Source organism: Varanus komodoensis, unplaced genomic scaffold (genome assembly GCF_004798865.1).
Source record: "Varanus komodoensis strain SLA01 unplaced genomic scaffold, ASM479886v1 scaffold57, whole genome shotgun sequence".
Taxonomy (NCBI): Eukaryota; Metazoa; Chordata; class Lepidosauria; order Squamata; family Varanidae; genus Varanus; species Varanus komodoensis.
Window position 1 is genome coordinate 3883669 of NW_025336182.1, and position 22592 is coordinate 3906260.

At 44.7% G+C, this 22592-nt stretch overlaps 1 protein-coding gene and 1 long non-coding RNA gene across 8 annotated transcripts in view; both read left to right on the forward strand.

Annotated features, from left to right (window-relative positions):
- LOC123032859 overlaps positions 1 to 2274 on the forward strand; it is a 33123-nt gene extending 30849 nt beyond the window's left edge. Inside the window, exon 5 of the long non-coding RNA XR_006416551.1 lies at positions 324 to 2274. This is a non-coding gene — a long non-coding RNA (uncharacterized LOC123032859). The remainder of the gene's footprint in view (positions 1 to 323) is intronic.
- A 5711-nt stretch (positions 2275 to 7985) lies between these two features.
- The window catches only part of POGZ (pogo transposable element derived with ZNF domain), a 35140-nt gene continuing 20533 nt past the window's right edge, over positions 7986 to 22592 (forward strand). The window contains exons 1-2 of one of the 7 annotated variants that reach the window (XM_044449108.1): positions 7986 to 8245; positions 18479 to 18603. In XM_044449108.1, the coding sequence (XP_044305043.1) occupies positions 18480 to 18603 (124 nt within the window). In that variant the 5' untranslated portion in view covers positions 7986 to 8245; position 18479. Of the gene's footprint in view, positions 8246 to 9102; positions 9359 to 9413; positions 9433 to 11551; positions 11571 to 18478; positions 18604 to 22592 lie in introns of those variants that run through there. The other 6 variants (XM_044449107.1, XM_044449112.1, XM_044449111.1 and 3 more) reach the window with 6 other exon arrangements.

The window sequence follows — 22592 nt, forward strand, 5'->3', positions numbered from 1 at the left end:
ACCGATGACTGTTTCTGCTGGTCCTAAAATTAAGTTCCCTGCACGAGGCTTCTGCTCCCAGATTCTTAGTGGGATTAAAATTGGCTCCTTTACACAGTTCCCCTACCCCAGAGTTTTTCTTCCTCTTCCTTCCCATATGACCACAAGGTGGGGCTGTTGTATAGCAGAACTGTTGGAAAAGTGTGCGCTTTTGGAGCTCGGTGCCAGATGGCAGCGGTCTCCCCCAGATCTCCCAAAAAAGCCGCCGATAGGGTTGCAAAGCACAAGAGACGGCCTGTGGGATTAATATTTATTATCTGTTTGATTTCTCTGCCACTTCACAGGAATGGAAAGCACCTGCAAACATCCACGAGCAAGGAGGAACCGCCAACGCACAGCAGCTTAAGCTTGCTCTGCCCTGGAGTTTTGTCTGGTCCATTTTGAAACAGTGCCAGTGATGGCTGACCTCAAGGACTGGTTCAGGGACCCTAGTTTTTGGACTTTCAGTTGTCTAAAGATCCTGCCTTACAGCTACAAAAAATCATAGGTGTTTCTGGATCGTATGTAGATTAAGATTGTACAATATCCAGAACAGCGTGTTCTCACATTTCCTCATCTGTTTTCTGACGTCCAGTGGAGAATTGTATAGCCAGTGGGTTCCTTAAGTGCTTACAAAACTAACAAGCAGGCGAAATTTGGCCCACCCCAAGAGTTGCACAGAATACAGAATAGCATGTTAGCAAAGTAAATAAGCTGCGGAATGGGTAAATTTACTGTTTACATTTTGTTAGCTGACTTGGGCTCCTTTAGAGGAAGCGGCTTTCTCCCAGCCCCCCATCTGAAATATGGAGATCATACTGGCCTAATTCATGCAGGAAAGCAGCTGAACGTTTTTATTGCAAAATATTCTGACAGCCACAAAACAATTAACCGGCTGTGACTGGAGCAGAAAAAGGACAAGAATAAACAGCTTGGGATACTATTTCACTGGCAGCTGCAAGAGCTTGTAATGGACACCGGCAAAGTAAAACTGCTGGGGATTGTGCCCTGACCTGGGTGCCACCACCAAGAAGGCCTGCTGGAACCACCAGCACATGCAGCTGTACCTCGGATGCCCATCCTGAAAAGCAGGTGAAGTCATGAAGAATGCACGATCCTGTACCTGAGAAAGAACTTGGTTTGAAGGACCTGGAATAAATCGAAGATGCCAACATGATAAGTGTGCGAGGGAATGAAGAGGCTTAAGTATAGCTCAAAATGAATCATTCAGCTGTGGAATAAGCTGATTAAGGGCAGAATCCTGTGTGTGTTCAGACAGGAAAAAAGTCCTCACCCCAGCCAGCCGTGCCGAATCTTCCTGGGGTCAGAGGTCAGCACCACGGACAGCTCCTCAGAGTTCAAGTTGAGCCCTACTGTGGGTACATTCCCCCACCAGCTCCCTCTGCAACGTTGGGGTGCCATTAAGGATTTGTTTGTTTGTTTATTTAAAACATTTGTATGCCGCTCGATTGTGCCGCAGGATGTTCGGCTTCTGTCAGGCTGAGCACCAGCGTTAGTTCAGAGAAGCTCCTGACGGCATTCCAGGAGTCGGTAAGGGGCCAGAAGACCAAAATGCTAGCTCATTACCAACTTTTCTTATTGGTAACAAAGCTGTAAGTGAAATGTTTCTACCTTTTGGAAGAGGGAAAAATTGCACAAAAGCTGGGAAAGACGGAAAGCTGGGGGAAAGCTGGGGAAAGAGGGCAAGACCAAGGAAGGGGTGGGGGAAACCCAACGGTCCAGTTCCTCACCCTGGCTTTAGTCCTGTTTGTTTAGAGGAGAACGCCTGCAAGAAATATTTTTCACATGTTAGAAGAATGCTATTGTGAAATTTTTTGTTTCTCAGTTGCATGCCAGCTGCAACGCCTGTCTATAAATCATGGCCAGTCCTTTTCTTTGCCCCCTGGATTTCCATCTTAAAAGACTGATGAAATATAAGCACTCTCCTGTAACTGAGAAGGTGAGATCAGCCATCATTGTTTATCCGTGGCACAGATAAGCTGAAATAATAATGTGGTTTAACGTGAGCAGATTTCTGCATGTCCAGAAGGACATCTGGAAAATCTCAACCTCTCCTTATGCAAAGAGGAAAACCACATTCTCAGAAACAAATCAAGAACGATTCAATTATTCTGTATTAATCTGGATGCTGCTTTATGTTCAGACTAACTTTAGCTTTCTGTGAAAACATTATTCAAATGAAACACAGAAATATAGAAACAGAGCGAGTCAGAAGGGGTCTCCCGGGCCATCTAGTCTGACTCCCGGCTCCAGCCGGCTCCGCTCATGACATGCCCACCATGTGCATGTCCAGCCTATCTTTGAAGACCCTCACCAGTGGGGCCTCAACCACCTCCCATGGAAGCCCAGTCCACACCCTCGGGGTCCTGACTGTCAGGAGTGCTTCCTGGCATCCAAACGGAACCTTGGCTCCCTGAGCTTGGCTCTGTTAGAGCACGTTCTGCCTGACTTTCCTGGACCCAGAAGAAACAGGGATGGTTGCAACGCAGGAGAGATCCTCTGCAGGGGGGAACATCCCATGTAAAGCCCCTGCAAACCCGTGAGAGAGGCAGCGGGAGCACCCAAGGAATACCCGTGAGTGCTGCAGCTAAGCGCCAAGAGAGCAGGGGGAAAGGTGGGCAAGGGTTTGGCCGTGCTGAGCAAGAAGTCCTGCTCTTCTGACCTTGTGGCCTGCACCTCGCCACGGTCCGTGCATTTATGTACCCGTGCGCATGAGCCAGTGTGCATTAGAAGCTTAATTTCTAGAGTCTCTGGGAAGGAAGCCGAGTCTTGAAAAGCAACTGTCTCAGCAATGACCACTAGCAACATGTTGATCACACGTCTGCAAAAGACAAAAAAATAGGGATGACAGAATGACTTTACAGGGACAGGAAGACAGAGGCTGAACCTCAGAGACGGGGCAAGCTGGACTAAATGCAAGATGTCTGTAGTTGAGCTAAGGGACCATTTAATGATGAACTTGATCCTTTCGCATCACGGAAGAACTCATCAGATCTGCCACACAAACAATTTCTAATTATTTTGTCAGACGCTTATGTAGGCTGGAGTCCAATATGTCAAATAGATGAAGGCTTGCCTTAATTAGCGGCGGAAAGGTTTTAAATAGGTACAGAAATATACATGGCTATACTGGTGAAACGCATAAGCCAAGGGGCCAGAATGCTAGGAAATGCCCAGGACGCCCTTGCAGATATTGCTCCTGTAGGATAAACTGCTGTACATCAGGGAGCTCCTGGAGGCAAACATCACAATCGATCATCTGGTGAGCAGATAGTGAAGACACGGGTGCTTGTCTTTCAACCCTGCATTTGTTGTGAAAAAGCCAAGGAGCAGCTAAAGAACCCAGTGATGTGGTTCCTGTGCATTTAGCATGGCATCGAAACCCAGCTCTCCGGCTCTTGTCCCTGGAACAACCAGGATTGGAACCGTTTGACTTGCCACGGGAAAGCAAAGCAGAGTCCCTGGTTTGCACATCCTAGTAAACAACCCAGTCACAGCATGTCCTTAGAATGACAATGCCGGTTTCATTTAGCTGATCTTTTTCTTTTTTTTTAATCTGGGTTTGTCATGTGTGAACTGAGCCAATCTGCTAGAACCTTTTTGGTGTTGTTTGCTGTAACAGGCCGCCCTTTTGAAAAGACCCTTTTGTGGTCTTTATCTAAACGCTTTGGAGCGTTGTTTTTCTAAGATAAATTTTTGCTAGAATAAACATTTACTTCCTTTAATAGGCTAACACTTTGGCCCAGTTGGGCTGTGTATATCTTAGTTCAGCAAGCCAGGACGTCTGTTTGCCTCCTGTATTGTGCCCTTGCTCTCTGTCCTTGCTGTCTGGCGTGCTGTGATTCAGCACTTCTTGGATTAATTAGCCATTGTGTAGAGTTGGGGGGGGGGGGGAAACGGGGGATTACCAGAATAGAACAAGCCAGGATCTTAAACCAGAATCTGAACCCAACCGTTGCTGGTTGTGATGTCCTTGTTTTAATTGGGGCTAACTTCAAACTTCTTCATTCGAACAACCTTTAAAAGAAACCTTGGCAAGGTCTTCGAGTATGATTGAAAAGGATTTGCTTGAAGTTCCCCAAATATTTACATTTTATCCATGATTTTGGCATTTTGAGTTTTCTGCTGACATTGCCAAGGCAAGACAAATGCACTCAAGTTCTCATTGTTGGGTTTCTAAGGGAGCAACTTGATGCGTGCGTAAGACAGAAAAAAGTTTGAGAACTCCCAGCTTTTCCTAGCCAGAGTGTGGCTTTTCAGGGCAAGTATGGATGAAGTAGTATAACCCTTTTCTGTCTAAACATGCATAAGATTAAGTAATTAAGTAACTTTAGATAATTCTAAAGTTGGAATGTAAGAATTAACTTGGAATGATTCCCAGGGTAAAGCTTTCCATGGCAAATTTCACAGCTATCCGTGAGTCTGTTGGGTAACACATTTGAAGCAATTTGTGCCGTTATGACGTTGTCCCCTGTGTGGTTGTTTATTCTAGTTGTAGCATCTTCTGGGGGAAGCTCCTCTTTGTTATTGTGAATTTTGAATGACCCAAAACACTTTATAAGGGGGAGACTTAATTTGTTGCCTTAAGGCAGATTGGCTTGGATGCCTAGTTCAAACCTCTTTTGATATAAACTATCAGAGAACGTATACTCTGTTACGGTAAATGCTCGTGTGGGAATGGAATAAGCATTTTATGGCTTCTCCATTCTTAATTTACATAAACTGTATTATTATAGTATTATTCTTTGATGCTAAAGGCATGCAATAAGAATTGTGCATGTGTGTTTTGGGGTGGGTGTCTTATATTACAATGCTTTGCTGACGTTCAGAAATCTTGTAGGCTCTGGAGATAAACTCTGACTTTTAGCAGATATTGCATGGCCAATGATAAATAGGGAATTGTACCAGCAATGTACATTTACATCTTACTGTATTTTATGGCTACAGCCTGTGGCCCTACGCACACTTAAGACTGTGCTTCTAGAAGCATGGTATTCAATATTCTTTATTTTACTATTAATTTCTCATTTCTGACCCTCCCAACAGTCTGTGGGCAGTTCACAGGAATTAATAAAAGTGCAAAGCACAAATACTAGTATACCACATAGTCAGTCTACAAAATGTAAAGCAATTCAAACAGCTAAAAACAATTTCAATTGAAATGCTAGATGCATTGCAGAGAGAGCGGACGTAAATGTTCCATCATATGCCATTCAGTGCCTGAGGCTAGAGGGCAGTCTTAACCTGGCACTGAAAAGATGACTACCTTCCAAAATGGGAGGCCAGCACTAAGAAGGCCGCGCCCTTATTGCTGCTTCCCAAATCTTCCGCAGAGGCGCCGGCTGCAGGAAATCTTTTTGGACTTGGAAGCGCTCCGGTAGCTTTTGTGTTCCAGGCTTCTGGTCCCAGTCATTAGTCCAGCTGAGACAATACGATTTACTCTCCGGTGAACACTGGTTTTTCCATATATCACTGATCAAGTGTGTTCACATGTGCGTTAGTTGAGACTGTGGCTTGCATTTTTATTTTTTATAAATGTATATATAACTTATATAACTCCCTTACCCAAGACCCTCCCTTAGATGCGTTTTCATTCTGCCAAGTTTTTGATTTTTTTTTGCTTGTTCCCAATGAGATTTTTATCTGATGCAGTATATGTTTTTCAATGTTTTCAATATTTTTATTGTAAGCTTCTGACTGAGCCCCCTTACTCTGAAGTTCCACTGATTTTGAAGAGGCTGCCTCTGAAGCAAGCAAATATCAGTCTTTGTACTTCATGAAATTCTTTTCTTTCTCATTGATATTCTAGCCAGCCAAAGCCTTCAGGACAAGGTGGGTTACTCTAATTACTTAATCATTAAAATGTACAAATGAATTGCTAAGCAATAATTAAAACTGCACCCCAACTTGAAAGTCCCTTTACTAAAGTAAACCTTATAAATAAGGGAAAAATACAATTAATTGTAGGTATGCTTGCTATGATGGCATACTTTTATCTTGACTGGACGTTGCTACAATTATTTCAATTACTCTCATAGCATGTCATGAATGTTGCGATCAATGTAAGAACTATGATTTTCTGCTGCTGGCTGGCATTGCCTTGCATGTCATGATTCAAAATCTTGGTGCTGCCACACCGCCATCAAAACCGTCTGCACTAACACCTTTGCTGGCATGTCAAAAGCTCTCCCCTCACTCCTAGGACGCTGGCTTTGCGGTGCTGGCCTCTTAGGCTGGAAACCTAAAACACCTTTCCTGAACCGAGAGTAACAGACACGGCCTTTGGTCTATCATTTCTTACCATCGGAGCGGGTTGTAGCAGTGAGGTTCAAAAACATCACCAGAGACCATTAACATATAGGAAGCAGGGATGAATTGAGCACTTTGCTGGCCATTTCCTGTTGTAATGAACTATTAGCAAAAGGCCTGGAGGTATTATGAAGCTTGATGAATTAGGATGGAGCTTCTGGGCGCTCCTTCAACGCAAACAACAGCAACAGCCATGTGCAATGGCTTGTCAACAAGTGAAAATTATAGGCATCATTCAGAGAAAGACTCCCAGGAGACAAACAGTTTTTATAGCCTTTTAGATTTCTATGACCAGACCTACCATAAAGTGCTAAATTGCTCCCCCCCACACACACACACACTCCATAGAAGTCGTTTTGAGATAGCAGTCAAGGTGGAGAAATGGTTAATCATTTAACTATATTCTTATCACAGTGGAGGGCTGCATTTTGATTTTCTGCACCAAAATGCATTTAAGGCCCTCTGTCCATTTGTAATGGTTCTGTACCCCCGTGTTCATCTTGCTAAGGTTCTCGGCTGCTGAGAAATCTGACCTCTGTACATTCCGATAATCTTTCTTTAAACTCAAGTACAGCTTTGGTATGATCATGACGGGAAGGAGCAAGGGTTTTCTTGCTTTCATCCCCTTTGAGCGCTCTTCTCTTTGAAATTAGCTCTCTTTTGGAGTTTAGGAACAAGGTGTTGTTGTTTCTTCACTAGACCTTTTGGCAATCAAATACTTAGTTTCTGCTGCTCAATGTGTGTTTGCAATATGGGTTTAACCAGCATTATTTTATTTCTATAGTTGTGGTTATCCTGTTTTGAAATATTAAATTTATGCGGCCTATATAGGGCACAAAGGCAAGACTGAAATGCATTTATTAAATGAGTATTTGCCCCCTGGGCAATCAAGCATCTAGTGAAAAAAGTACCACCTCCAACAAAATATTCAGAACCATGGAGCTCACAAGTTAGTGCAACCTCGGGGGCGTGTCAGTGTAATGTATTTTTCCAATGCACATTGAAACTTGTTTCTCAAAGCTCAAACGGCAAAATCGTTCTTGTCAATGGGCTTCATCTGAGCAGCGGTCCTGTCCAAAGCTTGGCGACGCTGCCTTCTTCCATTTTTCTGTCTCCTTGAATAGCCTTTCATTTTTCTGTCTCCTTGAACAGCCGTGCGTCTTGAGCGGAAGTGGAGCTGGACTTGCATGAAGGCTCAGGGCTCCCATGGCTGTGGGAAACGGAAAAGCGCGGGAGTTAATTGAGATCACTGGGAAGGCACTTGGCCAGGTCCCCAGGCACACGCTCCAGTGCCCCACCAGCATGGCCAACCTCAAGCCAGCCTTCCACCTGTTGTTCCATGGCTTGTGTCCTCTGTGGGAAGAGGCTGCTTCCCACCACGCAGGTGGCGAGGCTGCAGGAAGCCCACCGACCCCACCCAAGGGCGCCCCCCAAAACTTGGGAGGGACACAATCCTAAAAATCCGAATAAATCACCCCAAATCATTCATGCCTCAGACAAACTTCCCCAGGTTGGGTTAGGGTGTGCCGGCCTGCGGGTGACGTCACGCCCGCCCACCAATCCAGAGGCGCTGTGGCGGGACGAAGGAAATGACGTCACCGTATCCCTCCGCCAGCCAGGACCCCTTTTTGTGTGTGTTGTTGCTTCTGTGTATATCCACCCGCAACCCTTTAAAAAAAATAATAATAATTAAGTCTTGCGAGGAGCGCGCGCGCGGGAGGAGGGGAAGCTCATGCGAGCCTCCCGTCCCTCGCGTCGGCCTTCCCCGAGGTGCTGGAAGGGGTGTGTGTCACTTTAAGAGGGTGGACGAGCCAAGCCTGGGAGGCTGAGGAGGCGGCGGCGGCGGCGGCGGCGGCGAAGGTAGCCACAGCAGCGGCGGCCGCGGCCAGACTGAAAGGTGAGTTGGCGCCATTCCGTTATGTAGGGGAGAGGCGGACGCAGCAGAGACAGCCCGTCGGTTTGGGGGGGGGGGGGGGCCGCGAGCGAGCCAGCGAGGTGGGGGCCGCGCGTGCGCCTGGGGGCGGCGCGCGCCGGCCAGTCGAACGCAGGTGGCGGTTGGAGACCGTTGGGAACCGGTTCGAACCGCCCGGGTCTTCTTTTTCCCCTTCCTCCTCCTCCTCTTCCTCCTCTCACCCCCTCTGCTTTTCGCCCCCCCCCTCAGCGAGGGGACAGAGCGCGCGCGAGAGAGAAAGCGGGGAGCGAGAGGGGAGCCCGCGCGCGCGCGCCGCACACACAAAGCGAGCGCGAGACGCTCCGAGACGAGGAGGAGGGGGAGGGCGACGGCGGCGGGCGGCGCGAGCTGCGCACGGAGGCCGCCGATTGGGGGGCGCCTGAAGCCAGGGGGAGGGAGAGGAGGAGGAAAGGGGCGGGGCCTGCCCGCGCGCGCTCTCCTCCTCTCGCCCTCCCTCCGCGGCCTGCACGCCTTCCCCCTCTCGCTAGGCGGCGGCCTCGCGCCCGGCAGGCGCTCCGGGGCCTCGTCGCCGCTTTCCCTCCTTCCTCCCGTGAGAGGAACCGCGGCGGAGGGATACGGGACTCGGCCGCTGCTGCTCGTCCTGAGGGGCGGGACACGGAGGAGGGGAAAAGAGTGACGCGGCTCGGCGCCCTGCGGCTCCCTCCGCCCGCTGCCCGTTCCCCCCCCCCCCCCCCCCCCCCCCCGTTTTCCCCCCCTCCGGGGATTGTCGTCCGCGATGCGAAGGAGACGCGGCCCTCGCACGGCGCACGAAATTAGAATGGCCCTTTCGTGACTCCTGCCTAGATTTTGGGGGAAGCAGCAGCGTTTTCTGTACCTCAAGCAACCCCCTCCTCTAAGCTGCAACTCAGGACTGGGTGGGCGGCCATGTTGGGCAGAGGGATTATTTTCTTTCTCCCCTTCCCCCTCCGTTAAAACACGAGGGGCTTGTTTGTATAATATGTGCGTGCTTGAGTGTGTAAGCGTTAATAACGTGGAAACATCATTGCTGGGCACTGATGGTCCGCTTGACTTTTGCCTCTACTTGTGGGCACAAAAAAGGTGAGGAAGCAAGCGTTGCCCCTGTCATGCACCCTCTTTCCAGATACACCGAGAAGATTTTAAATCGGGGATAAGTATGTTGGCCTTTCAGCGATAGGTCTTGTTTTATTGTGCTGGCTGGGGCACCTTTTCCCTTGTGGATATCAGAATTCAGGAAGAAATGTTTGCCAGTAGACTTGATTGTCAAGTCAGCAGCACCTCAAGGGTATCCTTTTATTCCATATTAAATAGAAATTTACCATTAACATGCGTTTGACATGCTATGCTGTGGCGTTACCTAACATGGAGACCCCCAGGTGTCTTGGACTACAGCCCCCATCATCCCAGGACAGTGCAGCAGAAGGTGATTCTTTCTTTTAGTCCCAACACATTTAGCCTAGTGTCTTCAACTTTCCACTCTGTGACCTATTCTCATGCTATGTTCTGTGCATGGACTTGGTTGCGCCCTTGACATACATGGCAAGCATATGTGGGAAACCCATGTCTAGTCACACATTTCCAGCTCTTCATGCTTCTTGCTGTATGCTATCCGTCTACATCATATTTCTACAATACATTCTCCCAAATGCTCAGAACGCTATACGTTGTTTTCATACATTGCCAGCAACTCAGGGTGCAGTCCTATAAGTGTTTAGAAAAAAAGGCCTACGCTGGGCCACGTGTCAGCCAGCAGAGCTGGCTGGAGCACGCTGGGAATTGTAAGCTCATTTTTCTGCATAAATATGCATGGGATTGTGTTGCTTCTCATTCATAACCCTGTAGTATAGATGGGCTCTGAAGCTGAGAGAGAATGGTTTGATTTAAGGACATCAGCAAAAGCAGGAGTGATGTGCCTTGAACTAGCGACCTTGTTGGTATGCTTTGTTTAAGGTCTAGAAAAAATATCCCAGAAGGCTGGTCACCTAAGTGCACAAGAAAATGACACATTGAGCACTGATTTTAGTAGAAACTGGAAAGCCTGGCTGGGGCATGCTGGGAGTTGTAGGCTTCTTTTCTGACTCAGCATGCATAGGATTGCACTTTAAATGACTAGATAAAATAGCTGTGCATATATTACGCCCTCATCTCTGAATGTCTTCCCCTCTGTGCCTGGAGCCCTTTAGCACACAGTATATTTTACACTGTTTTATTCCTGTTTCTCTAGACCAGCCTTCGCCAAAGTGGTGTCCTTCAGAGGCATTTGGACTGCAACACCCAAAATTCCCATCCAGCAGGACCATTGACGAGGAATTCTGGGTGCTACAGTCCAAACGTGTCTGGAAGACACAAAGTTGGGAAAGCCTGCTCTAGACCTTTCCGGAGGGAAAGCCACACCATCTGTTGCAGCAGAAACAACAAAGCATCTTGTGGCAACTTAAAGACCGGTACATTTGTTATGGGATAGCCTTTAATGAAGAAGTGAACTATAATCTTGGAAATCTTGTGTTGTGATACATTCGCTGCTCTGGCGCTTGTTCCTGCTGTACTTTCAGTCACCAACATAGCATTGTAAGAGCTTAATGAATGATCAATACGTATTTAGTGGAATTGCATAATAGTTCCTACTTTGGCTGGTTTGCTTCAGTGCGTTTTGAACACTTTCTTAAGCCTCTATGCATAGAAAATGAATTCACTTAGAAGACCACATTCCATCTTGTGAGCTAGTTTGGTGCATACATACGGCAGTTGCTTGTTTTTTATTCTTTTTAGAGAAACCTAGCTCAGTTTGCTCCTGAACTTTAAAAGCAGTTTGCTTCTCAGAAAATGAGACATGGCGATCAGGAATGTTACGACTTCTGCATATCACGCTATTGCTATGGGCACAGGTGCAGGAGATCACTGAGCTGGGAAAGAATGCTCTCCACAGTCTAGGATGCTGTAGCCCAAAATGACTCTGCCATGTTACTTACAATCATCAGTATTGCTGGGTTTGTAGACTGGCTCTAACCTAGCAGTTAAACTAATTGGCACTGGGTTTGGCTTTGTGGGGGCTTTTGCACTGACCCCTAAGTGCCCCCAGTCTGGTGTATGCATGCATTGTTTCGCTTGTGCCATAAAGTGTAGAACTGTTGCCTCCCTTGGAAGATACCTGCTCAGATTCCTTGGCAAATTTCTTCAGTTGTACTTCTTACATTTGTACAATGCTTCTCTTCGCCAGTAAACTCAGGGTGGCAAGCACACAACGTAACAAACCTGTGAAGCAGACCAGCTGAGAACTGCTGAGTAGCCCAAGGTCAGTCAAGGTGCTATCCAACGTGGCTGCCTGTAACCATCTGAACTTGGAGAGTTGTGGGCCTCCGGTGGAGGGCAGGAGGAGCGCAGAGGCTAGGATTGCAGAGGGTAGCAGGGGCTAGATGGTTGATCTAAGCCATCTAATGGTACAGTCCTGAAAAGAGAGAGAAAAGACCCACAACCCCCAGCTATGCTGGATGAGGCAAGATGTGAGTTGTAGACTATGACTGACCTTTCCTGTGCCCCCACACCAATAATGTAGGATTGCACCATCCTACCCTACCCTAAAGGGAAACAAGTATTATTTCAAGTCTACCCTCATATTTGACAAGATGAGTAGGGACTGCTATTTATCTTCCTTTAATCTAGCACTAACCACATTCAGTTCCTTCAAAGAGTTCTCAGATTGTCTTTCGGAATGTTTATCCTTCCCATTGCCACCATGTGACTTTTCCAACACTGTCTTTCTCTGTCTGTGTGGTCCCAAAGGGAACATAGTATTCCAGAAGATGTGCTACCAGTTCCGAAAAGAGCAGTTGCATTGTTCCAGAATCTAGGATCCAGTCTTCTGTTAACGCAACCTAAAATGGAATTGGACTTCTGTAGCATAGCAACATATTGTTGATTTGTATTCAGCTTATCCCATTGTAATTCCTGAATTCTCCTGAAGTGCTGCAAGCCCTGAACTGGAGCTTCTGAGCCAGGAAGCCAGGTGGCCCACCTGTTTCAGTATGGGATGGGATTTTGTGGAACCCCTTTGCCTCAGAAACGCCTTGGATCTTTGACAAGGGCTTGGCCTGGAAATTGCCTGATGGCTTTTCAGATCCCTCTGGTTATCTAAGCTGACTAGCATGCCCTTGTTAGCATGTTCTTGAAAAAGGCAAGGAGATTAGGTGTCATGCTTTTTGTGCTGATGGTCGATGTGGACAAAAAGGAGGATGCCTGTACATCCTGAATTTTGCAGGTTGCCAAAAGATTTCCATGCTCCCAGGAGCTCCACCTCTCTAATGTGGCATCTTGTTCCCACAATGGCCAGGCAGTTGCTGTGGGACGCCTGCAAGTAGGACAGAATAATCGTGCCCTTCAGCCCTTGTTTCCTAGTAAGTGGTGTACATAAGCACACCGCTTCTGGTGTCAGAGGTTGCATGTAGCCATCGGGACTGTTGGACATTCGTGGTCTTTTCACTGATGAGTGTAGGGCTTGGGGAATTTCCCCACCCGTGGCTTAGAAGGATCCCAGATAACCTCAGTCAACCCCTTTCTGTCCTTCTGTTGTGCTAAAAGTGACTTCCATCAACTGTCTTAGAAGGGTAAAGCAAGCATTGTGGCATTTTGAAGACTTCCACATCTATTTTGCCAGTAAGATTCAATGGTCTATGGCTCGCTTAGTCACATCTGGCAGCACCTATCTCTGTTCCACCTTAGTTTATGCTACAATTGTATTATTTAAGATGCTGCAGGATTTTTGGCAGTTCTTAAAACATGAGAGAGTTCTTCTAGATTAGAATTTCAGTTATTTCAGTCTTCAACTAATGAGAACACATAGCTGAATCAATTTAGTCTGCAGTAGGTAACACTCCTGAAATTACTCCTTTCTTTGTATTTTATTATCGCATTTATATCCTGTCATTGTTTGCTTCTTGCAAGGAACTCAAAGCAGCTTGCATGGTGGTCCTTATCTCCATTTTGTCCTCACAACAGCCCTGTGAGGTAGGCTAAGCTGAGAGGCAGTGACTGGTCCAAAGTCACCCAGTGAGCTTCAAAGCCAAGTGACCACTAGAATATGGATTTCCTGGTCTACTGCACCACACAGACTCTTTCTGTGTTCATTTTGCACTTGGATTTTCTTAAGAGGAGAAAGCTTTTGGGGGAAAGAGAAAAGCGAGGAGAAAAGGAGAACAATGGATGTACAGTTGAAAAACAAAACAAAAAGTAGGTCAGCTTGTGCTGCATCTCGCTGTCAAAGATCTGAAAAGTTTGGAGATTATTATAATGAATTATCTCAGCAACTGCTTGTAGATCAGCTTGCAACATTTAATCTAAGTATATTTCTTTTATTTCTCTGTATGTCGCTTTTGCTTAAACAATCCAAAGTAGTTGTCGGTGTGGTTATGGCCAAAGTACCTCTCAGAAGAGCAGTTAGGTGACAAAGTAAATATATGAGTTAGTATGTTTCATGTAGTCTAAATCTGTTTTCATCATCCTGGCTTTAATATTTTAAAAGCAGATTGGCACTATTTCTCCTGTTTTGGAAGAAGAGGCCTGATTTCCTAGACAGACTGTCTGGCTGGCTGGCTGCTCCAAGCTGCTGTTGGAGCAAAGTCCCTTCATATTTTTTCCTGTGCTTCTGTTTCTGTCGATCAAGTCTGAATCCTTGCCAATCCCAGCTGGGTATTGTGAGGCCTAAATTAAATAGCGCCTGTTGAATGCATTGAGTTTCTGTGGGAGGTGACACCACAGAAACCCTGGATCTTTCTTAATTAGGGTGCAATCTTACACATGTTTAGACAGAAAAAAATGTGGGGTATGATGGGAGTTGTAGGCTTGCTTTCTGTCTAAATATGTACAGGATTGTGCCCTGCATGTTCATAGCACTGCCATGCATGATGCTCTGCTGAGCTTAAGCTGCATACTCTGAAGGGCTAACAGTCTAAAATCCAGCACAGAGGAGATAAGAGAAAAACAGGTAGAAAAAGGAAAAATATGCAGTTAGTTTTGCTCAAGAGGGTTTACAAGGGGATTGCAATTTTAAAAATAGATGCAGGAGAGAAAACAGAGCAGTAAACAGGGGAAGAATAAAAGTTAAATGCAGTTAAAATTATTATAATTCCATTGTAATTTTAAACAGGCTTTTAAATAGCTATGCAACTGCTATAACAATCTGCGGAATGAGAAATTGCCTCCGAGCAAACTTTCTCTTGAATGAGTGAGCTGAGTTTGGGATCAGATGACTTGACAAGAGAACAGGAGAGCATGGGTCATGCTCATTTTCTTCTTTTTTAAAAATTTCTGCCATACTTTGGAGAAGAAAAATGTTATTACATGTGAGTGAGAACTTTCTCATGTTTTTCGAGCAGGTTACATTTGCTATTTTTTCATGACTTAGTAATGCTGGTAGTCATGGTTTTTGATGTTGCTGAATGGGAAGCAAAATGAAAACAAGAGGTGAGGGAGCATTGCTTAGTGCTGGAATAAATTCTCTACATGCAGAAGATGCCATATTCAATCCCTGGCAGCATTTTCGGCTGTAAAGGCCCTGATATCAAGGTGACAGGCAAGGTCTTTTTCTGCCTGGGACTCCCCCTTAACAGTCAGAGTAAATTATAATGGGCCAAATGAACAAAAAATGGGTATACTTTGGTATAATAATGTAGCCTCTGTTGGTGCACTTTGGGGTATTTTAGATGTGTGAGATATAATTGTTTTACCTTGGATCTTTCTAGAGACAGCTCCTCTCAGGCCCAAATGTTCACGCTTCTGCATGTTTACTTGGAAGTCCCATTGAACTGAATGGGGATTACTCTAGCCCTGTAAATAAGCTCAAAAAATGTTATTAGTCTGCATTTATATTTATTTTCCTGCTGTCAGAGGGGGGATAGAAAGTAGCAGCCTATTTCTGCAATGGATGCACTGTGACCTTACTTTCTTGTACTTTCCTGCAAGCAGTTGCTGATTGCCTAAAGATGCCAAAGAAGTGTTTAAGAAAGTCTTTGGACTGTGGGGTGGTACAGAAGTGCAGATGGTGATGATGTAGTACAAGGCTGGCATACTCCCAGGTAGAGGTACCACTTTAATAGATCCTTGTTTTAAAGGTTCTAGGACTGGTACCTGAGTCACACAATATATGTGTGCATGCTCTAAAATTTGGAGGTCTGTACCACCAGATTTGTGCTCAGAAAGATCCATATTATTTTTCAACTGCTTCCTAGGACAACTGGCAGGCATGTTCCTTGCCATGGTTAACGGTGTCAGTTAATATTTTTCTAACGTTGTAAGTTGCCTTGTGAGGGCAGTGTGTTTTTCTAGAGTAGGAGCTGGGGTGCTTAAAAATTGTTTACATACATACATGACCGCCTAGACTACATTGATTTCTGCCCTTTCCTTTATCCCTTATTCAGGGATAGGGGAAATGGTGTCCTTACATGGATACCCCCCCCCCCACACACACACGTCAGCTGTACATGGAATTTATTTATTTATTTATTTTTATTGCAATTTATATCCTGCCTTTTTCCTACAAAGGGCTCAAGGCAGCTTACATCATTCTCCTCCTCCATCTTATCCCCACAACAACAACCCTGTGAGGTAGGTTGGGCTGAGAGTCTGTGACTGGCCCAAAGTCACCCAGGTGGCTCCATGGCTGAGCGGGGACTCGAACCCGGATCGCCTGAGTCCCAGTCCCGTGCTCTTAACCGCTACGCCACACTGGAATCAGGGTGCGACCATAGAATCAGCTTTCCCTATGTGGGTATCTTGCAAATGGTTTGGTCAACAATCCCCATCATTTCTGGCCATTGGCATACTAAGGTGGATGGAAACTAAAGTCCAGAACATCAAGAGAACACCTGATTGGGGAAGTTTGACGTAGACCTTTCCTTAAGATTCTGTTGAAGCTGATAAATGGGTAGAGAAAGAATGGAGGGCTTTCCCATTCCAAAAATAGCACAGTATTCCCCAGCCTGGCTTCCTTCAGCTATGTTAGACTACAGATCTCATTATCCATCTGGGGGGCACTGAACTGGGGAGACGGCAGTTGTGGATGTACCCAATATTCTGCTTTAGTTTTTCATAACATTCAACTTGAAAACATCTGACTTATTCCTTCTCTTGTTTTAAGGAAAATGTGAAGCCTGTTTGGCTGCATAAAAGAAGTGGTCTGTATAGATATGCACTGTCACAATGCTATTAATCAGCTGGCTCTTAAATGCCCGCAAAGGTCTGTTTTAATGGAAGTACTGGCCTCCAATATGTTCTGATCTGTATGTGTGTTTTAAACAGACTACTGTAATATATTTAGCACATTCTGGGTCTGTTTTTGTGAGGAAGCATCTGCCAGTGATGTGGCAGAAAACTAAATGTTAGAATATTTATCACTGGGATTGAATCATTTGGCTAAGTAGGGGAGTCTTAGAATTATAGAATAGTAGAGTTGGAAACAGGCAAGAGGGCCATCAGGTCCAACTTCCTGCTTGGTACAGGATTCCAAGTTAAACCAAGAGGCTGACCAGTTGCATCTTGACATGCCAAAAACGTGTACAGTGGACGCTTAGGAGGAAAATAAGAAATAGAACTGCAGAGAGGAGGATTTTTTAGTTGAATTGGTGTGCAAGAGTTTGAACCTTTGATGACTGAGGCTCACAGTTTAGTCATGTGTTTGGATGTGTCCAAAATGATCTGCGTATTGTTATTTTTAACTGTTTTTCTCAGCCTACAGACCTCCCACCTCATAAAATTCCTTGATGCCTGACATGACTGGTTGCAGATTTTTGGTATAGCTCTCAGTAGCAGACTGCAGCATATCACTACTCAGCATATCACTACCAGTAGGCAGTGCTGAGGGTTTTATGATTATGTGTTCTCCATAATTTTTATGAAACATAGAAATAGAATCATCGATGTTTGGAATTTTAGCAACCATCTTGCTTTAGCAGTAGGTCCTGTGTGCTTCTCAGACCCTCTAAAGATTATGGGAAGATAATCAAAGTTCCCATAGTAGAAATATTGGTAATGGCAAACAGGTTTCTACCAGTCTTACCCTGTATTTTTCTGGTGTGGATGAGTGTTGGATACATACTTTTGTTTAGATAGGACCAAATTAGTCCCATTTAAACAAATTAGATGAGTGGATTCAGAAGTGGACAAGTGTCCAGTACCTTGGACAGTTGTCTAAAAAGGGAAAGATCAACAAGATCCACTTGGGTCATATAAGGTAAGACCTGATGTATGTAGTGCTGGGCCTTGATTTTGGCCGGTTGACTGCTAAAAGAGTAAACAAATGGTTATTGAGTATTTTAAAGACGGCAGTAGGAACTTGTAAGTGTGTTATTGGTTAGAGTGTTGGAGTTCAAATTGGGAGAGTCAGGTTCTAGTTCCCATTTGGCCAAGAAGTTCATGGAGTGACTTTGGCCAGCTACTGTCTTTCAGCCTAACCTACCTTAGAATTGTTGTGAGGATGAAATAGAGATGAGAACTTTGTAAACTGCCTTGAGTTCCTTCAGGGAAGAAAGGCAGGGTGTAATTATAATTAATAAATAAACAAAGAAAAGGACAAGATTCAGCAAAGTGTGAGAAACAAATTAGCTTACTGATACTGTGGAAGAAGGAATGTAACTTTGGAAAAATGTACTGACTTAGTTATGACTTTGAATAATATCAGTACTACTTTCTATAAAAGGGAACAAGTCACTGAACTATTCTTATCCTGGTATACCACAGCCAACCTGCAGTTAGATTTTTAAAAAGTAAAAATAAAGAAGGGCATCGCAAACCACTGAGCAATGTGACTGGTCAGTAATAACACCCTTGCAGATGCTAATCACTTCCCAGTGAGTTTACATGTCCAGAGGGTAGTGCCCCGTCAATGTGTTATTCTGTTCTGTGTAAAATCATTTGTAGGCCCTCCTCAAGGATAAAATGCTCTTGAGGAGGACTACAAGTTCCATTATTCCCATCAAGCACAGATTATGGTGACAATGAGGATAGGAGTTAGAGTCTAGTATACCTGTAGGGGAATCAGACTGGGGAAAGCTCCCCGAGAATGTGTTGAGAATCTAACTAAAGAACTGGAATTTCTTGAGCATGGACAGAGGACCTGATGGAAAGAATGCTTTGACAACCGTTTCAGCTCTCCATCAACCTTTCATTTACCCAGGAAGACACGCACTCACATTTTCTGTCCTTTTCCACCAGAATGGCCGACACCGACTTATTTATGGAATGTGAGGAGGAGGAGCTGGAACCATGGCAGAAAATCAGCGATGTGATCGAAGACTCGGTAGTTGAAGATTACAACTCGGTTGACAAAACTGCCACTGGTAATGATCCTTTTTGTTTTCTTAATGTTTTGTTTGTTTAAGTAGTAGGTGATACACATTCTCTGTATAATGTCAGTTTCATTTCAATGGACAGTATGTGATACCATGTCATCCTTACCTGATACAAGTATTCTGTGGCCTGTGTGAGAGCCTGATATATCACTACATCCATTTTCAAGATACTGATTTCTTTAACTGGATTTTAACTTTTTCAAAATGCACAAGTAAATACTTTTTAAGTATGATTATGTGTAAGGAAGTCATAGGACAGGAGTCTCCTGCTAAGTTGGTAATTAATTCACAGTAACAGCAGTTACTATCAAAGACCCATCTGGTTTTATGAGAAGGATTGTTCCAATCCCTTTTTTAAACTACCCTCAGGGTAGAGAATTTACATAAATGCTATGTATGTACACATAATTATACATATTATATGTACAAAAGTTCATTTGTTTTTAAGGACAGTAATAAGTGATACCACTAAAGAATAAAATGAACCACAATTAGTGCATTGATGTGTCCAAGTGATGTTGCCTTTTCTTTTTCTTTTTTTGGAAAAGCACCAAATTTACATCATTTGTAGCTCATTTTCAGATTGTACCTGAGCAGTGGAATGAAAGCACACTGATTCATAAAACTATTATGCGCTTTTCATAAAACCACCAGATGGGCACTCTTTGTGTGAACCAGCACAGTGAGCATTTTCAACTATTAGAACATGTGGTTTTGTGTATATGTGAAGCCAACTGCAATTATCTTTCTATTTGAACACGATGAAAAATCCCGTCCTGTGTTTCTGTGGGCTGTCTGGCTGTGTTCACATGTAACACTGAGCCTGGATTCTGGAGGATCTTGGCTAATTGGCAGCATACAGTCTCATGCTGATGAACTGCTCCCATTTGACTCATCCCTGTAGCAGAAGGGCTAAAATAACTGGAAAGTACTCATGAAAGGTAGTATTACCTCCATACCAGGAGTTCTGGCATGTTGCTGCTAAGTTGGGAATAGGAAACAATGTATAAATCTTGGTATCAGATTCTGGTTTGCTAGGGAAGAGATAGACCAGAAGTTCCAGTTCAGGTGTATTGCAGTTTTTTTCTCAGCTACTGTTCTCTCGGAGAAAATTGTTTTCTCGGTGGGGAAGACCCAAACAGGAATAATTGGACAGGACATGCCAGCACACTACTTGTGAACAATAAGGCAGGATTCTAGCATATTGTTGCATGAGAATTTCACTTCTCACTGTCATACCAGCTGAAAGTCAAAGGGCATGTGGACTGCTAGATGTGAGCTGTTTCTTGTGGGGAGGGATTTGCTGGTTGGATTGAGGGAGAGGAGCAAATTTAGGTGCAGTCAAGTTTCATATTGACCAGGTAGGATAGCCACTGGCAGAGGCTGTTTTGGGCAGGGAAGAACTAAGTGGAATATGTTCCAGCTATGTCAGCAAAGAGGGCTTCCTCATGTTACCTCTCATGATCTGATTCGAGTCACACTGAATAGTCACTGGCTTTCAGAATGATTTCCAATCTGCTTACTCAAGTCACCAAAAGTTCCTGGAGACTTGGAATTCCTTCTTAGACGTGGGTTGTTGTTGTTGTTGTTAGTCGCAAAGTCGTGTCTAACCCATCGCGACCCCATGGACAACATTCCTCCAGGCCTTCCTGTCCTCCACCATCCCCCGGAGTCCTCTTAAGCTCACACCAACTGCTTCAGTGACTCCATCTAGCCACCTCATCCTCTGCCGTCCCCTTCTTCTTTTGCCATCTATTGTTCCCAGCATTAGGCTCTTCTCCAGGGAGTCCTTCCTTCTCATTAGGTGGCCAAAGTATTTGAGTTTCATCTTCAGTATCTGGCCTTCTAAAGAGCAGTCAGGGTTGATCTCCTCTAGGACTGACTGGTTTGATCTCTTGCAGTCCAAAGGACTTGCAGGAGTCTCTTCCAGCACCACAATTCAAAGGCCTCAATCCTTTGGCGCTCAGCCTTCCTCATGGTCCAGCTTTCACAGCCATACATTGCGACTGGGAAAACCATAGCCTTGACTATATGCACTTTTGTTGACAGGGTGATGTCTCTGCTTTTTTAGTATGCTGTCTAGATTTGCCATAGCTTTCCTCCCCAGGAGCAAGCGTCTTTAAATTTCTTGGCTGCAGTCCCCATCTGTGATGATCTTGGAGGAAAATAAAATCTGTCACTACCTCCATTTCTTCCCCATCTATTTGCCAGGAAGCGAGAGGACCGGATGCCATGATCTTAGTTTTCTTAACGTTGAGTTTCAAGCCAACTTTTGCACTCTCCTCCTTCACCCACATCAAGAGGCTCTTTAGTTCCTCTTCACTTTCTGCCATGAGAGTGGTATCATCTGCATATCTGAGGTTGTTGATATTTCTTCCAGCAATCTTAATTCCAACTGGTGATTCATCATCTAGCCCCGCCTTTCTCATGATGTGCTCTGCATATAAGTTAAATAGGCAGGGCGACAGTATACAGCCTTGCCGAACTCCTTTCTCAATTTTGAGCCAATCAGTGGTTCCGTGTCCAACTCTCACTGTTGCTTCTTGATCCGCATATAACTTTCTCAAGAGACAAATAAGATGGTCTGGTACTCCCATCTCTTTAAGAACTTGCCACAATTTGTTGTGATCCACACAATCAACGGCTTTAGCATAGTCAATGAAGCAGAAATAGATGTTTTTCTGGAACTCCCTAGCTTTCTCCATGATCCAGCATATGTTGGCAATTTGATCTCTAGTTCCTCTGCCTCTTCAAAATCCTGCTTGTACTTCTGGTAGTTCTCGGTCCACATACTGCTGGAGACTAGCTTGTAGGATTTTGAGCATAACTTTGCTAGCACGCGAAATGAGTGCAATGTTGTGGTAGTTTGAACATTCTTTGGCATTGCCCTTCTTTGGGGTGGGAATGTAAACTGACTTTTTCCAATCCTGTGGCCACTGTTGAGTTTTCCAAATTTGCTGGCATATTGAATGTAGCACTTTTACTGCATTGTCTTTTACGATTTTGAATAGCTCAGCTGGAATACTGTCACCTCCACTAGCTTTGTTGCTGCTCAGACTTCCTAAGGCCCATTTGACTTCACATTCCAGGATGTCTGGCTTGAGGTCAGTGACCACCCCATCGAGGTTATCAGGGACGTTAAGCTCTTTCTTGTATAGTTCTTCTGTGTAATCTTGCCACCTCTTCTTAATCTCTTCTGCCTCTGTTAGGTCCCTGCCATTTTGGTCCTTTATCATGCCCATCTTTGCATGAAATGTTCCCTTCATATCTCCAATTTTCTTGAAGAGATCTCTGGTCCTCCCTATTCTGTTGTTTTCTTCTATTTCTTTGCACTGTTCATTTAAGAAGGCATTCTTACCTCTTCTAGCTTTTCTTTGGAATTCTGCATTCAATTGTTTGTATCTTTCTTCCTTGCCTTTTGCTTTCCTTCTTTCCTCAGCTATTTGTAAAGCTTCCTCAGACAGCCATTTTGCTTTCTTGCATTTCTTTTTCTTTGGGATGGCTTTAGTTGCTACCTCTTGTACAATGTTGCAAACCTCCGTCCATAGTTCTTCAGGCACTCTGTCTATCAGATCTAATTCCTTAATTCTATTTGTCACCTCTACTGTATATTCATCAGGGATATGATTTAGGTCATACCTGAGTGGCCTAGTGCTTTTCCCTACTTTCTTCAATTTAGGCCTAAATTTTGCAACGAGAAGCTCATGATCTGAGCCACAGTCAGCTCCTGGTCTAGTTTTTACTGACTGTATAGAGCTTCTCCATCTTTGGTTGCAGAGCACATAGTCAGTCTGATTTCTGTGTTGACCGTCTGGTGATGTCCATGTGTAGAGTTGCCTCTTGGGTTGTTGGAAAATAGTGTTTGCTATGACCATCGTATTCTCTTGACAAAATTCTACCAGCCTGTGCCCTGCTTCATTTTGTACTCCAAGGCCAAACTTGCCTGTTATTCCAGTTATCTTTTGGCTTCCTACTTT